This window comes from Siphateles boraxobius, unplaced genomic scaffold (assembly GCF_051911475.1).
Source record: "Siphateles boraxobius isolate OS27281-9 unplaced genomic scaffold, OSU_SipBor_1 41, whole genome shotgun sequence".
Taxonomy (NCBI): Eukaryota; Metazoa; Chordata; class Actinopteri; order Cypriniformes; family Leuciscidae; genus Siphateles; species Siphateles boraxobius.
Genome location: NW_027509042.1, coordinates 23,299,903 through 23,314,238, shown reverse-complemented (window position 1 = coordinate 23,314,238; position 14,336 = coordinate 23,299,903). Strand labels below are relative to the sequence as shown.

The 14,336-nt window shown below is 34.6% G+C and overlaps 1 protein-coding gene across 4 annotated transcripts in view; it reads right to left on the bottom strand.

The window, feature by feature from the left end:
* grb2a (growth factor receptor-bound protein 2a) overlaps positions 1 to 14,336 on the bottom strand; it is a 33,195-nt gene that overhangs the window by 9,688 nt on the left and 9,171 nt on the right. For all 4 annotated transcript variants that reach the window (XM_077198968.1, XM_077198966.1, XM_077198965.1 and 1 more), the window contains exon 3: positions 6,326 to 6,423. In XM_077198968.1, the coding sequence (XP_077055083.1) occupies positions 6,326 to 6,423 (98 nt within the window). The remainder of the gene's footprint in view (positions 1 to 6,325; positions 6,424 to 14,336) is intronic.

Below are 14,336 nucleotides of genomic sequence, written 5' to 3'. Positions count from 1 at the left end.
AAGAAAGAAAGATAGAAAGATTAGTTAGAAAGAAAGAAATATAGAAAGATTATTTAGAAAGAAAGAGAGAAAGAAAGAAAGAGAGATAGAAAGATTGTGTTCATAAGTGTATGAATTCATGAGTTCATAAGTGTATGAGTTTATAAGTTTATGAATTCATGAGTTCATAAGTGTATGAATTCATGAGTTTATAAGTGTACGAGTTTATGAGTTTAGAGTTTATAAGTTTAAATGAGTAAGAGTTCAGAGTTTATTAATTTATGAGTTTGAGTTCATAAGAGTTTGAATTCATGAGTTTATAAGTGTATGAGTTTATAAGTGTATGAGTTTATGAGTTTAGAGTTTATAAGTTTAAATTAGTCTAAGAGTTCAAGTTTAGAGTTTATTAATTTATTATGAGTTTAAGAGTTTAAGTGTAGATAGATAAGTGTCATAGATATATGAGTTTATTAGTTTAAATGAGTCTCAATGGCTCATATAGTATATAGAATGGCAGTTTGATTCAGTCTAGGGCTTCAAGGTATTTAGATTTGAATTTTTGACAGTTGGGGAGTTTGAAAATCTGAACATTCCGCCATGTTAAGTCAATGGGAGTTTTTTCCGACTTTGATCGTCATTTTTAGGAAAACCGTAAGTCCGATCAGTTAGAAAAGATATAGCATACCGAGTCAGAACAGTCTGAGTGTCTGTGCCGAGTTTGGAGTATGTGGAGTTAAAGCTCTAGGAGGAGATAGAGTTGTAAATTTTTGACAGAATAATAATAATAATAACTAGAAAAAGTTCGTCGAGACAAACTTTAAGTTGGCTTGTGAAAGTTTGGACCAATAAGTTTGAAGAAGTTTAAATTAGTTTAAAGTTTAAATTAGTTTAAATTTTAAAGTAGTTTGAAGTTGAAATTAGTTTAAAGTTTAAAGTAGTTTAAAGTTTAAAGTTTAAAGTTTAAAGTTTTAATGGTTTAAAGTTTAAAGTAGTTTAAAGTTTGAAGTATAGTTTGAAGTAATTTAAAGTTGCTAGGGTGTTTCTAGTGGGTTGCTAAGGTGTTCTGGGTGGTTGCCTGGCGGTTGCTAAGGTATTTTAGGTGGTTGCTAGGGTGTTTTGGATGGTTGCTATGGTGTTGCTTGGGTGTTCTACGGTATTTTGGGTGGTTGCTATGGTGTTGCTAGGGTGTTTTAAGGTATTTTGGATGGTTGCCATGGTGTTCTGGGTGGTTGCTATGGTGTTGCTAAGGTGTTGTAAGGTATTTTGGGTGGTTGCTATGGTGTTCTGGGTGGTTGCTAGGCAGTTGCTAGGGTGTTCTGGGGTTGCTAGGCAGTTGCTAGGGTGTTCTGGTGGTTGCTAGGGTGTTGCTAGGGTGTTCTAGGGTATTTTGGGTGGTTGCTATGGTGTTGCTAGGGTGATTTAAGGTATTTTGGGTGGTTGCTAGGGTGTTCTGGATGGTTGCTAGGCAGTTGCTAGGGTGTTCTGGTGGTTGCTAGGGTGTTGCTAGGGTGTTCTAGGGTATTTTGGGTGGTTGCTATGGTGTTGCTAGGGTGATTTAAGGTATTTTGGGTGGTTGCTAGGGTGTTCTGGGTGGTTGCTATGCAGTTGCTAGGGTGTTATGGTGGTTGCTAGGGTGTTGCTAGGGTGTTCTAGGGTATTTTGGGTGGTTGCTATGGTGTTGCTAGGGTGATTTAAGGTATTTTGGGTGGTTGCTAGGGTGTTCTGGGTGGTTGCTAGGCAGTTGCTAGGGTGTTCTGGTGGTTGCTAGGGTGTTGCTATGGTGTTGCTAGGGTATTTTGGGTGGTTGCTATGGTGTTGCTAGGGTGATTTAAGGTATTTTGGGTGGTTGCTAGGGTGTTCTGGGTGGTTGCTAGGGTGTTCTAGAGCATTTTGGGTGGTTGCTATGGTGTTGCTAGGGTGTTTTAAGGTATTTTGGGTGGTTGCTAAAAAGAAAGAAAGATTGAAAGAAAGATTAGAAAGAAATAAAGATAGATAGAAAGATTAGTTAGAAAGAAAGAGAGAAAGAAAGAAAGAGACATAGAAAGATTAGTTAGAAAGAAAGAAAGATTAGTTAGAAAGAAAGATTAGTTAGAATGAAAGAAAGTTAGAAAGTAAGATTAGTTAGAAAGAAAGAAAAAAGAAAGATTGAAAGAAAGATTAGAAAGAAAGAAAGAAAGAAAGAAAGATAGAAAGATTAGTTAGAAAGAAAGATTAGTTAGAAAGAAATAGATTAGTTAGAAAAGAAAGAAAGAAAGAAAGAAAGAAAGAAAGATTAGTTAGAAAGAAAGATTAGAAAGAGAGATAGAAAGAAAGATAGAAAGATTAGTTAGAAAGAAAGAAAGATTAGTTAGAAAGAAAGAAAGATAGAAAGTAAAATTAGTTAGAAAGAAAGAAAGAAAGAAAGATAGAAAGATTAGTTAGAAAGAAAGAAATATAGAAAGATTATTTAGAAAGAAAGAGAGAAAGAAAGAAAGAGAGATAGAAAGATTGTGTTCATAAGTGTATGAATTCATGAGTTCATAAGTGTATGAGTTTATAAGTTTATGAATTCATGAGTTCATAAGTGTATGAATTCATGAGTTTATAAGTGTACGAGTTTATGAGTTTAGAGTTTATAAGTTTAAATGAGTAAGAGTTCAGAGTTTATTAATTTATGAGTTTGAGTTCATAAGAGTTTGAATTCATGAGTTTATAAGTGTATGAGTTTATAAGTGTATGAGTTTATGAGTTTAGAGTTTATAAGTTTAAATTAGTCTAAGAGTTCAAGTTTAGAGTTTATTAATTTATTATGAGTTTAAGAGTTTAAGTGTAGATAGATAAGTGTCATAGATATATGAGTTTATTAGTTTAAATGAGTCTCAATGGCTCATATAGTATATAGAATGGCAGTTTGATTCAGTCCAGGGCTTCAAGGTATTTAGATTTGAATTTCTGAGAGTTGGGGGGTTTGAAAATCTGAACATTCCGCCATGTTAAGTCAATGGGAGTTTTTTCCGACTTTGATCGTCATTTTTAGGAAAACCGTAAGTCCTATCAGTTAGAAAAGATATAGCATACCGAGTCAGAACAGTCTGAGTGTCTGTGCCGAGTTTGGAGTATGTGGAGTTAAAGCTCTAGGAGGAGATAGAGTTGTAAATTTTTGACAGAATAATAATAATAATAACTAGAAAAAGTTCGTCGAGACAAACTTTAAGTTGGCTTGTGAAAGTTTGGACCAATAAGTTTGAAGAAGTTTAAATTAGTTTAAAGTTTAAATTAGTTTAAATTTTAAAGTAGTTTGAAGTTGAAATTAGTTTAAAGTTTAAAGTAGTTTAAAGTTTAAAGTTTAAAGTTTAAAGTTTTAATGGTTTAAAGTTTAAAGTAGTTTAAAGTTTGAAGTATAGTTTGAAGTAATTTAAAGTTGCTAGGGTGTTTCTAGTGGGTTGCTAAGGTGTTCTGGGTGGTTGCCTGGCGGTTGCTAAGGTATTTTAGGTGGTTGCTAGGGTGTTTTGGATGGTTGCTATGGTGTTGCTTGGGTGTTCTACGGTATTTTGGGTGGTTGCTATGGTGTTGCTAGGGTGTTTTAAGGTATTTTGGATGGTTGCCATGGTGTTCTGGGTGGTTGCAATGGTGTTGCTAAGGTGTTGTAAGGTATTTTGGGTGGTTGCTATGGTGTTCTGGGTGGTTGCTAGGCAGTTGCTAGGGTGTTCTGGGGTTGCTAGGCAGTTGCTAGGGTGTTCTGGTGGTTGCTAGGGTGTTGCTAGGGTGTTCTAGGGTATTTTGGGTGGTTGCTATGGTGTTGCTAGGGTGATTTAAGGTATTTTGGGTGGTTGCTAGGGTGTTCTGGGTGGTTGCTAGGCAGTTGCTAGGGTGTTCTGGTGGTTGCTAGGGTATTGCTAGGGTGTTCTAGGGTATTTTGGGTGGTTGCTATGGTGTTGCTAGGGTGATTTAAGGTATTTTGGGTGGTTGCTAGGGTGTTCTGGGTGGTTGCTATGCAGTTGCTAGGGTGTTCTGGTGGTTGCTAGGGTGTTGCTAGGGTGTTCTAGGGTATTTTGGGTGGTTGCTATGGTGTTGCTAGGGTGATTTAAGGTATTTTGGGTGGTTGCTAGGGTGTTCTGGGTGGTTGCTAGGCAGTTGCTAGGGTGTTCTGGTGGTTGCTAGGGTGTTGCTAGGGTGTTCTAGGGTATTTTGGGTGGTTGCTATGGTGTTGCTAGGGTGATTTAAGGTATTTTGGGTGGTTGCTAGGGTGTTCTGGGTGGTTGCTAGGGTGTTCTAGAGCATTTTGGGTGGTTGCTATGGTGTTGCTAGGGTGTTTTAAGGTATTTTGGGTGGTTGCTAAAAAGAAAGAAAGATTGAAAGAAAGATTAGAAAGAAATAAAGATAGATAGAAAGATTAGTTAGAAAGAAAGAGAGAAAGAAAGAAAGAGAGATAGAAAGATTAGTTAGAAAGAAAGAAAGATTAGTTAGAAAGAAAGATTAGTTAGAATGAAAGAAAGTTAGAAAGTAAGATTAGTTAGAAAGAAAGAAAAAAAGAAAGATTGAAAGAAAGATTAGAAAGAAAGAAAGATAGAAAGATTAGTTAGAAAGAAAGAAAGATTAGTTAGAAAGAAATAGATTAGTTAGAAAAGAAAGAAAGAAAGAAAGAAAGATTAGTTAGAAAGAAAGATTAGAAAGAGAGATAGAAAGAAAGATAGAAAGATTAGTTAGAAAGAAAGAAAGATTAGTTAGAAAGAAAGAAAGATAGAAAGTAAAATTAGTTAGAAAGAAAGAAAGAAAGAAAGATAGAAAGATTAGTTAGAAAGAAAGAAATATAGAAAGATTATTTAGAAAGAAAGAGAGAAAGAAAGAAAGAGAGATAGAAAGATTGTGTTCATAAGTGTATGAATTCATGAGTTCATAAGTGTATGAGTTTATAAGTTTATGAATTCATGAGTTCATAAGTGTATGAATTCATGAGTTTATAAGTGTACGAGTTTATGAGTTTAGAGTTTATAAGTTTAAATGAGTAAGAGTTCAGAGTTTATTAATTTATGAGTTTGAGTTCATAAGAGTTTGAATTCATGAGTTTATAAGTGTATGAGTTTATAAGTGTATGAGTTTATGAGTTTAGAGTTTATAAGTTTAAATTAGTCTAAGAGTTCAAGTTTAGAGTTTATTAATTTATTATGAGTTTAAGAGTTTAAGTGTAGATAGATAAGTGTCATAGATATATGAGTTTATTAGTTTAAATGAGTCTCAATGGCTCATATAGTATATAGAATGGCAGTTTGATTCAGTCTAGGGCTTCAAGGTATTTAGATTTGAATTTTTGACAGTTGGGGAGTTTGAAAATCTGAACATTCCGCCATGTTAAGTCAATGGGAGTTTTTTCCGACTTTGATCGTCATTTTTAGGAAAACCGTAAGTCCGATCAGTTAGAAAAGATATAGCATACCGAGTCAGAACAGTCTGAGTGTCTGTGCCGAGTTTGGAGTATGTGGAGTTAAAGCTCTAGGAGGAGATAGAGTTGTAAATTTTTGACAGAATAATAATAATAATAATAATAAGTTTAAGTACAATATCAGTAAGTTGGCTCTCACAAGCCAACTTAATAATAATAATAAGTTTAAGTACAATATCAGTAAGTTGGCTCTCACAAGCCAACTTAATAATAAGTTTAAATAGGATTTCAGTAAGTTGGCTTTCACAAGCCAACTTAATTATATATATATATATATATATATATATATATATATATATATATATATATATATATATATTGTGTTTATTTTCCTAAATACACTAATGTGTCTTTCTTTGTACAATGAATTAAAGAGATGAAAATTCTGTCATCAGTTGCTCACCCTCAAAGACTTCCATTCATCTTTGAAACACAATTGAAAATAGTTTTCATGAAACCCAAGAGATTGCTGTCCCTACATTCAAGTCCATTCGACTAAACCTTTGACATGTCATGCTTGAAACATGAGAGCAAACCTCATTGGTACTTGCTGAAGCTCAGAACAAACCCCATTGGCTAAGAAAGTGCGGACAAGCTTCTGTTTACCGTATTTCATTTATGGGCGTTGATCAATGTTAAATCTTTATTAAATCTGTTCATCATATAAAAATTAAATTAAACCACTGAATTCATATAGATTACTTTTACAATGTCTTTATAAAGTTGTTGAAGTGTCAAAGTTTTACTTGCTTGGACATTCGATGGAGGGCCAGAAATCAGGTTATTTGTGTTTCAAAAATGAGCAAAAAAGTCTTTTGGGTTTGGAATGACAGGAGTGTGAGTAATTGATTACAGAATTTTAATTTTCGGGTGAACTAACCCTTGTAAAGATGGTCTTTTTGTTGACTAAAAAGAGCAAATACTTACGGGTGTGGCTTCATTTCTATGTAATTTTTAGGGATGAATCCTTCTTTTCCATTGAGTTCTGCCTTGTACCAGTTCTGGTCACATTCCTCATTTAAAACCTGATGGCAAAACAATAGACACTTCAAAACTTGACCAGCATGTTGTCATTATACAGTGTCCACACAGTAAACCACAGAAGACACTTCCCTCCGAACATAGAGGAGCTAAAGAACCAATCATATCACTGGCTGTGGTGTTTAAAACCCTCTATAAATAGCATACAGGAAATATCCATCATTTCAGATTTAAGCCACACATAACATCCTGTATACATAAGACTTCTCTGGCACTAATGATAAATACATTGCACACTACCCTGTTTTGTGGAATTGCAAAACTGAACCAGATGGATTGCGCAAAAAGATGTGGACCATTACCATCAGTTCTGATGGCTGGGATTTAATGTCTCTTTCATAACTGAAGCACTATTTGTTCATTTCTGACCTGTGGACAATCTCAGAGGTGGAGGGCTTTCAGTTGAAACAGATGAAGTCGACACATATGAAAAAGCATCACTTAGTGTGATTATTTTAGGCTAAAAGACCCTCTCTCTCAGTCATGCTTAAGTCAAGTACGTTATGAAACATCCGTCTAAGATAAATGGGAATCTTATCCTATAGCCTGAACACTCTCATAACTCTAAAAGATGGTCTCCCCATCCCTTCTCTCTCTGTAAACAACCATTAATCTGCTCTCACACCCATCGCGCTATGGCGCCTCTTTTCTTTGCCTTTAAGAAAAATAGTCACATTATAAACAAGCCAAGATGTCAAATTCCAAATATAAAAAAAAATAAAAAAAAATGAAAGTAGGTCTTGGTGGGGAAAATGAACAAAGTATAAAAAGGAAACTGGGTCTTGGTGGGAAAAATGAACAGTCTCAGTTATAAAGAAGATAAACTTTTATTTTGTATTTTTAAAATCTACTCTTACTCTAAGCACTAACAAATAGAGAGTGGAAAATAATGTTTTATTTGTCATTTTTTTTACTCTTGTAATCTTGGTGAAAAAGTAATCAAAATTTTAGGAAATCTCTGTGTGGGTGCAGAGGAGAATTTGCATATGCAAAATTTGCCCCAATTTTGTCTCTTTCCAGTAAAACCCCTCGCAGTGGTTGGATGAAAACTGGTATTAGACATACAACATAAAATCAGAGCAAGCTTTGTTAAAGCCAAAAAGTAATACAGCAGACAGATAACTGAATGTGATGCCCAAACCAAGTCCAAATGCTAAAACACAGGTTTGTGGTTCAGGGATGTCAATCCACAATCCACAACCACTAAATCCCTATACAGAGGAAATCATATACTACCAGCAGCATGCTTGCCCGCAGCTAAGCACTGTTGCTAGGCAGAAAGAGCATAGCAACAGAAAGAGAGTGGGAAAGAGGTTCAAATGGTAATAGAATACAGGAACAGTTTAGAAATCGCTGGTGCATATGCACCCATATAGAGTACAGAGAGACGGTGTGTAGCAAGTGACCTTAGGCATGACAATAAAATAAGAAATAATATATCTTCCATGTTAATATATAATAGTTCACCTATAAAAATGTTATCATTTACACACCCTCATGTCACACCCAGAGCCATATAGAGTGAGAGTTGCGACAACTCCATTGACTCCAATGGAACGGTTTTTTACCGCAATGGCGGCTCGCGGGGCCTCTGAATAGTTCCCGGAAGTAGCAGCAGCGCGGTAGAGTTACAGCAGAACAGACCGTTTGTGATGCACTTTTAAAAGGTAAGACGTTTAAAGAATAAGATTGTATATTATCAGTACATCTGAATCAAATTAGCTTATGTATTAAAGCATGTTAGTTAATTATTGCTTTCTATATTAGTAGTTTTAGGGGACGTTATCAGGTAAAATAAAGGTCATTGGATAAAGTTAATACCGCATAACAAACCACGACCAGCCTATTAATGGTTAAACCCGTTCTATTAATGGATGTTTATCCTTTGTTGTGTAATAAGAGGGAAAGACTTCTAAACAGGGGTTAAATATAACATTGGGGAGTGTGATAGTTGTAATTGATAAAATGAGAATATCGGTTTCATTCCATATTAAATGTGCAATAACGGGAAAAAAATCCTTATTTTAGATTACATATTTGAGTAAGCAAAAACGTATGGTTGGATTTTTTTATTCATTGTGTTTCTGTTGACTATTACCTGTCTATTACGTTTCAGCTCAGCTGATTTGTATTGATGGGAAAGGGAGATGGAAGTTTATAAGTAAGATTAAAAACCATGCTTAAAACGGCAGCAAGCCATTTTCTAGATAAAATCACACTAGGCTAAATGGGGTATTATAAATACCATAACTGTAATATATACTGACTACTATATACAATTTATCCCTTTTATGTTTCCTTGATCTCTTTCAACACAAGAAGCACAAAGGGGATTCAGTGGATCCTGAAGACTCCTGCACTGACGCTGTACCCTCACCTTCAGTCTCAGATCCTTGGATTTTGCAAGGATTTACTTGCTCCTTATTTTTAATAAACATTAAACTTCCCAGTGTTGGTCTTTGTGAAAAAGTGCAGATACACCTAAGTATGATTAGCACAAAATGTTTAGTTGTATTTAGATTGCTCCTGACTTGAGCATATTTCTGCTCTCTGTGTCGGACAGTACAAGAACAACAGAGGAAAGGACAGACAACATGCTTGACGTGCAGTTTATTAGACATTTATAAATCCCTTTGTGCTAAATCAGTGCAAAAGTATATATATATATATATATATATATATATATATATATATATATATAGGTCATTGACAAATAAACAAATTAATGTGTTTTTTAAATCTTTTCAAAACTGATGTAATGTATATTTTTGTGTCATGAACAATGTATTTAAACAAGTTTCAGTTGTGAACATTTCTAAGTGTTTAAATTCACCTGAAAGTGTACCAACCTACTCATACTTGAAAGCAGTTTTTACCAGTATTTGATAGAGATCTACAAGGATCATTAAGGCTCCTCTGGACAATGCTTTATCATGCATACTGTAATTACCATAATAAGAGAGCCATGTTTGCAGTTGTGCCATTCTGACATGCAAATTACTTGACAAAAGGTTTTCAATTATCTCAACAGCTATAAATCTACTGAAATGTATACAATTTGTTTATTTGAACAGTTAAAATGATGCCATAGAATTACATTTTTTTTTTTTTATTCTTAAAACACCATTTAAATTAGTATTTTAGTCTGTTCATTTGTGCGGACAGTTGCACAACCTGACATTTTGGGGGGTTTAAGATATAACAGGATTCTAAAATTATTATGTATTAATTTATATAGTAATAAGTGCATAAGCATTGTAAACATTAAGATGAATGCAATTTTACATTTTACTTGTTTGCAATGGCTTTTTAAGACAATCACTTGTTTCCTGCAAGTCTCCTGTCCTTGTGAAACCATAGTGAACATTACGTGATAACCCTTAAATAACATACACGTTTAAGAACACAAAAATACTTCAAAACAACTGCAAAACGGTCTTTAACCAAGGTAAAGTTAGCCAGAAAATATGTTAACAAAGGCAGGCAACGCTGGTTGACCACAATAAACATTAAATATTAGCAGGTTTTTATCTTTTAAAAACAATATTGCTGTAACTACATACACATACTACATCCAAATGTCAATGTATTATATACATATTGAAAACCAACGCATTTATTGACTACAAACTACCAAAAATCACAGTTCTGCTCTCTAACTCCATCGATTTGAATTGGCGCCAAAGCACTTCCTGGAACTATCTGAGGTCTACGTGAATCACGTGACAACCAAGCATTTAGAACTTCCGTTGTCGCAACTCTCTCTCTATATGGCTCTGGTCACACCGAAACAGTACGAATTTCTACTGCGGAACACAAAAGAAGATATTTTGAAGTATGTCTGTAACCAAACAGTTTCAGTTACCTAAGATATTTCTCAAAACAGCTTTTTTGTGTTCCACAGAGGGAAGAAAGTCAGAAAAAAGGTTTGGAATGATATGCACATGAGTAAATGCAGACAGAATTGTCATTTTTTTATTTAGGCCCCATTCACACTTTTGCAGTATTGTTGGCCACTAGTGGGGATGGGCAAAAGTATGAGTACTCCGAAGATCTCATCAGAAATGTCGACAGAGAACAGGTAAATCGCTCACAGTAACATTAACTTCTCCATAGAGATGCACCGACATGAAAATTTTGGCCGATACCGATAACCGATAATTCTTTATATTTGAAAGCCTATAACCGATATATTGGCAGATAAATCTAAATCCAAATTTAGATTTTGGGCTTAACAGTATTTTCCTTTTTTGAAGTCATTCCAATCATATTTCAACCCCTTCAAAAACCTCATGGCGAACCGTGAAGTGTCTCAGCTGAAGGTCAATGAAATAATCCATTATTTATTGGCTTTAATATATTGGCCAAAGTTTCTTAACGGGCCGATAATGCTAAAATAAAAAATTAACATATATATATAGGCCGATATGTATAGTGCAACCCTACTTCTCCATCTTGCATACATGCCACAACAGTACCTAAAAAGATTCGGAGTCTTTACTCCTATGGTACTCACTGCATTTGCATAAAATCACCACCAGTTGCTGGTGTTTATCGACTCTGTGAAATTGAATAACTTCTGGCCGTAGTTTTCATGTCGTGCTTGGTTAAGACAGAGTGTAAGCCTGATGGTGTTGACAAGAGCAGAGTAGATTCAAGAGCAGTCACAACACAAGTTCTCAGACCACATCGGTCAACCAGCTTTCCTTTAACATTGACAAGCTCTGTCCCTAGAAATCAAAACACTGACACACAACCCCAGGACAGGTGTGTGACTCAAGGCATTATATAAAATTGATTTTTTTGCTCCAAAATCTGGTTGCATGAGCATTGGGAAACGAGTAAAGTAAAAAAAAATATATATATACATATAAAAAATATTAGCAGTTACAAAATGTGAGAGGTATGTGATCCCATATATTTGAATTAAGCAATATTTATGTTTTTTATATGTATTTCTTTTTTTACCCAAATCCTCATTTAAGTCTCATTCTCTTTTTTTTCAAAGGGGATTTATTTATGACTATATAACTCATAAACACTTATTTTCTGTCTTTCGTGAAGTTTTTTTTTTTTTTTTTAGCAAATAAAATATAACCTACATAACCCATTTAACCTAAAATGAAACCGAACTAACAGTTTGTATGTCTTCAATCCTAAACTATGCCCTGGATAAGTGTTTATTGTGTTGTGTCATGGTCATGATTTTACCATGTCAAGGACAAACTGCTAGGTGTTTGGTTTAAATGTCTAGACTTGAGTCTTGTGGTGCTGGACTGCCATCGGCTCATGTGAATATCACATTATTACTCACCCTGCCTAAAATAAACAAATCACACCAACACAAGCACCAGAGAATGCAGTGCAAAACAGATAAACACTATGAAGCATAATCGTGATAGAAACATAAACTACAACCGACCAAGACTATCTAGTGCATAACTGTATTAACTTTATTGGATTCTTCTTTTTAGAGTTAGCCTATCTTTTTGTCCTTTTTACGGCTTAATTGGATAGAACTGTGTAGAGATCAAACAGGAAATCACAGGGTGGAGAGAGAGGAACAGGACAGCAAAGCACCTCGAGCCGAGAATCAAACTCGGGTCGCCAGAGAAGCAGTTAAGCCATATGTCGGCTCAGACAACTTTATTGGCTTCAAACATGGCTCATTCTATCAGAAATTATTCTGAATTATTTCTTTTATATGCATTTTGTTTTATAGTATTTTCACTTATCTCACTTATTGTAGCATAAAACTGAATTGTTTTTGTTACTCAAGTTCTAAACAAAAAGGTAAATATGAGATTAAGTATTTAATTAAATTGGTTATCTGAAAATAGACATACCTACATGGCTATTTCATTTTTAATAAATATAAAGTATTTTTTACCAAATTTCCACCAAAAATACACTACCAGTTGGTAGGGTTGGTAAGATTTGTTAATGATTTTGAAAAAAGTCTCTTATGCTCATCAAGACTGCATTTATTTGACCAGGAACACAGTAAAACAGTAATATTGTGAAATTATTCATTTAAAATAACTGTTTTCTATTTTAATATATTTTCAAATGTTTAAACTTTTCAGCACCATTACTCGAGTCTTCGGTGTCACAAGACATTCATTTGAATATGATGATTTGCTGCTCCAATAACATTTCATATTATTGCATACAGTGTTGAAAACCATTGCTGCTTAATATTTTTGTTTGCTTTTTTTAAGGTTTCTTTCATGAATATACTGAGTTGTAAGGTTTTGGTCACACTGCACATCCAATCAAGAAAATGTAGGTCATTAAAATGTTTCTAGGAAATATGGTCCAGTGTGCCTAAAGCACTTATGAAAGACAAAGGAAGCATAATTGCTCATGAGAAAAAAATGGAAAATTAAGCATACAGGCAGGGGGGCGAGATTTTACAGGATCTTAATTCAGTCATAATAAAAGGCAAATCTTTTTAACTAATAATATCCTCTAATTCCAAAGATTTTCACCTCATGTCTGGCATACCCTTTACAGCAGGCCTATATATCTGTAATAAACATATTATTATTGTGTTCAAGGGCAATGGCGAGCTGATACTGGTTAAAGAGAATTGAATCGCCTTTAGCAGCTGGGACTAGACAGCACCAATTCAAACTTAACATAAGAGTAGTAGCAAGTAGTGCAGTAAGATTTTTTTCCACACTGAAAAGGATCATTCATTTCATTCATGTTCGATGTATTTTAATGAATCTGTGTATTGCATCTTATTCCTTGTTTAATAAATAAATGACACCACCAATGATATCAGACTGGCATCAGCCATGATATTACGAGTCCAAACATTCCCTGAAGGCCAAACTGTTTATCACAGGCTGACACACTTCAGACAGGCTGTGAGCCATAGAGGTTCAGACACAAGATCATAACTGTAGGGATAAAAGACTGGAACAGACGAAGAGATGTGTCACTAAAGCAGGGATCAGGCACTTTGAATCCATGCTCATGTGTACATTTTCAAAGATGCAATGTAAGAGAAGCACATGCCCGAGAGATATTTAGTAGGTTAAATATCTAGACCTGTCTGCAATCCAAATCCTGCAGTGTGAAATGTGTTTTGACTGTAAATTACATCAGCGACAAAAGACAGTTGTGTAGTGTGAAAAGAACAGCAACCCGACAACCTTGAAAGTCATAGAGTGTGTATAGATATAGCTAGTGTGTAGTTTACGATATAACGTTTTGTGAAGTAAGAACTACAGTGATGTCAACTCAAATGCCTGCACTCAAACACTGAATCAGTAAATAGAGGTGACCAAATTGGTATTACACCAGAAGAACCCATTGAATCTAATCATTTGTTTAAATGCATAATCGCTGATGTCCATCCACAATGAGTTTCAATGAATTCATAAAAAGCTACCAGAAAGCTACCAGAAAAACTAAACCAACAAAATAAAGTCAAACAAATAGTAGCATAGGAGTAAAAAAAAAGTATCTTAATAGTCTCCCATATAAACCAGGTGTTTGGCTGTAACTATAAGTAAAGCTTTAACCGCAACTATTCTCTGTACAGACTGTAGCATTGCTGGTCACGTCTCTAGCACAACATCAAAGTCTCAAAACTGAAAGCATAGAATTAGAACCTTTTTAGTGGTATTCTGCCTTGCACCAGAGGCACTTTTGGTTGAGTGTTCTAAGTCAGTGAGAATGATGCTAAAAATACTGAAAATACAAGGGCTTCTGTCAGGGCACTACAGAGAGCAAATTATATGTTTTTTTGTTATTAAGCAGAAGAGTTCAGCCTGTTTCATAAAGTGTCTATGAATCAACATGTTAAAAGTAATAATTATCCAAAAATTAAGAGATGACACCGGAATGCAATGGATTAATCGAAAATGGTGTAAACCAAAAATTC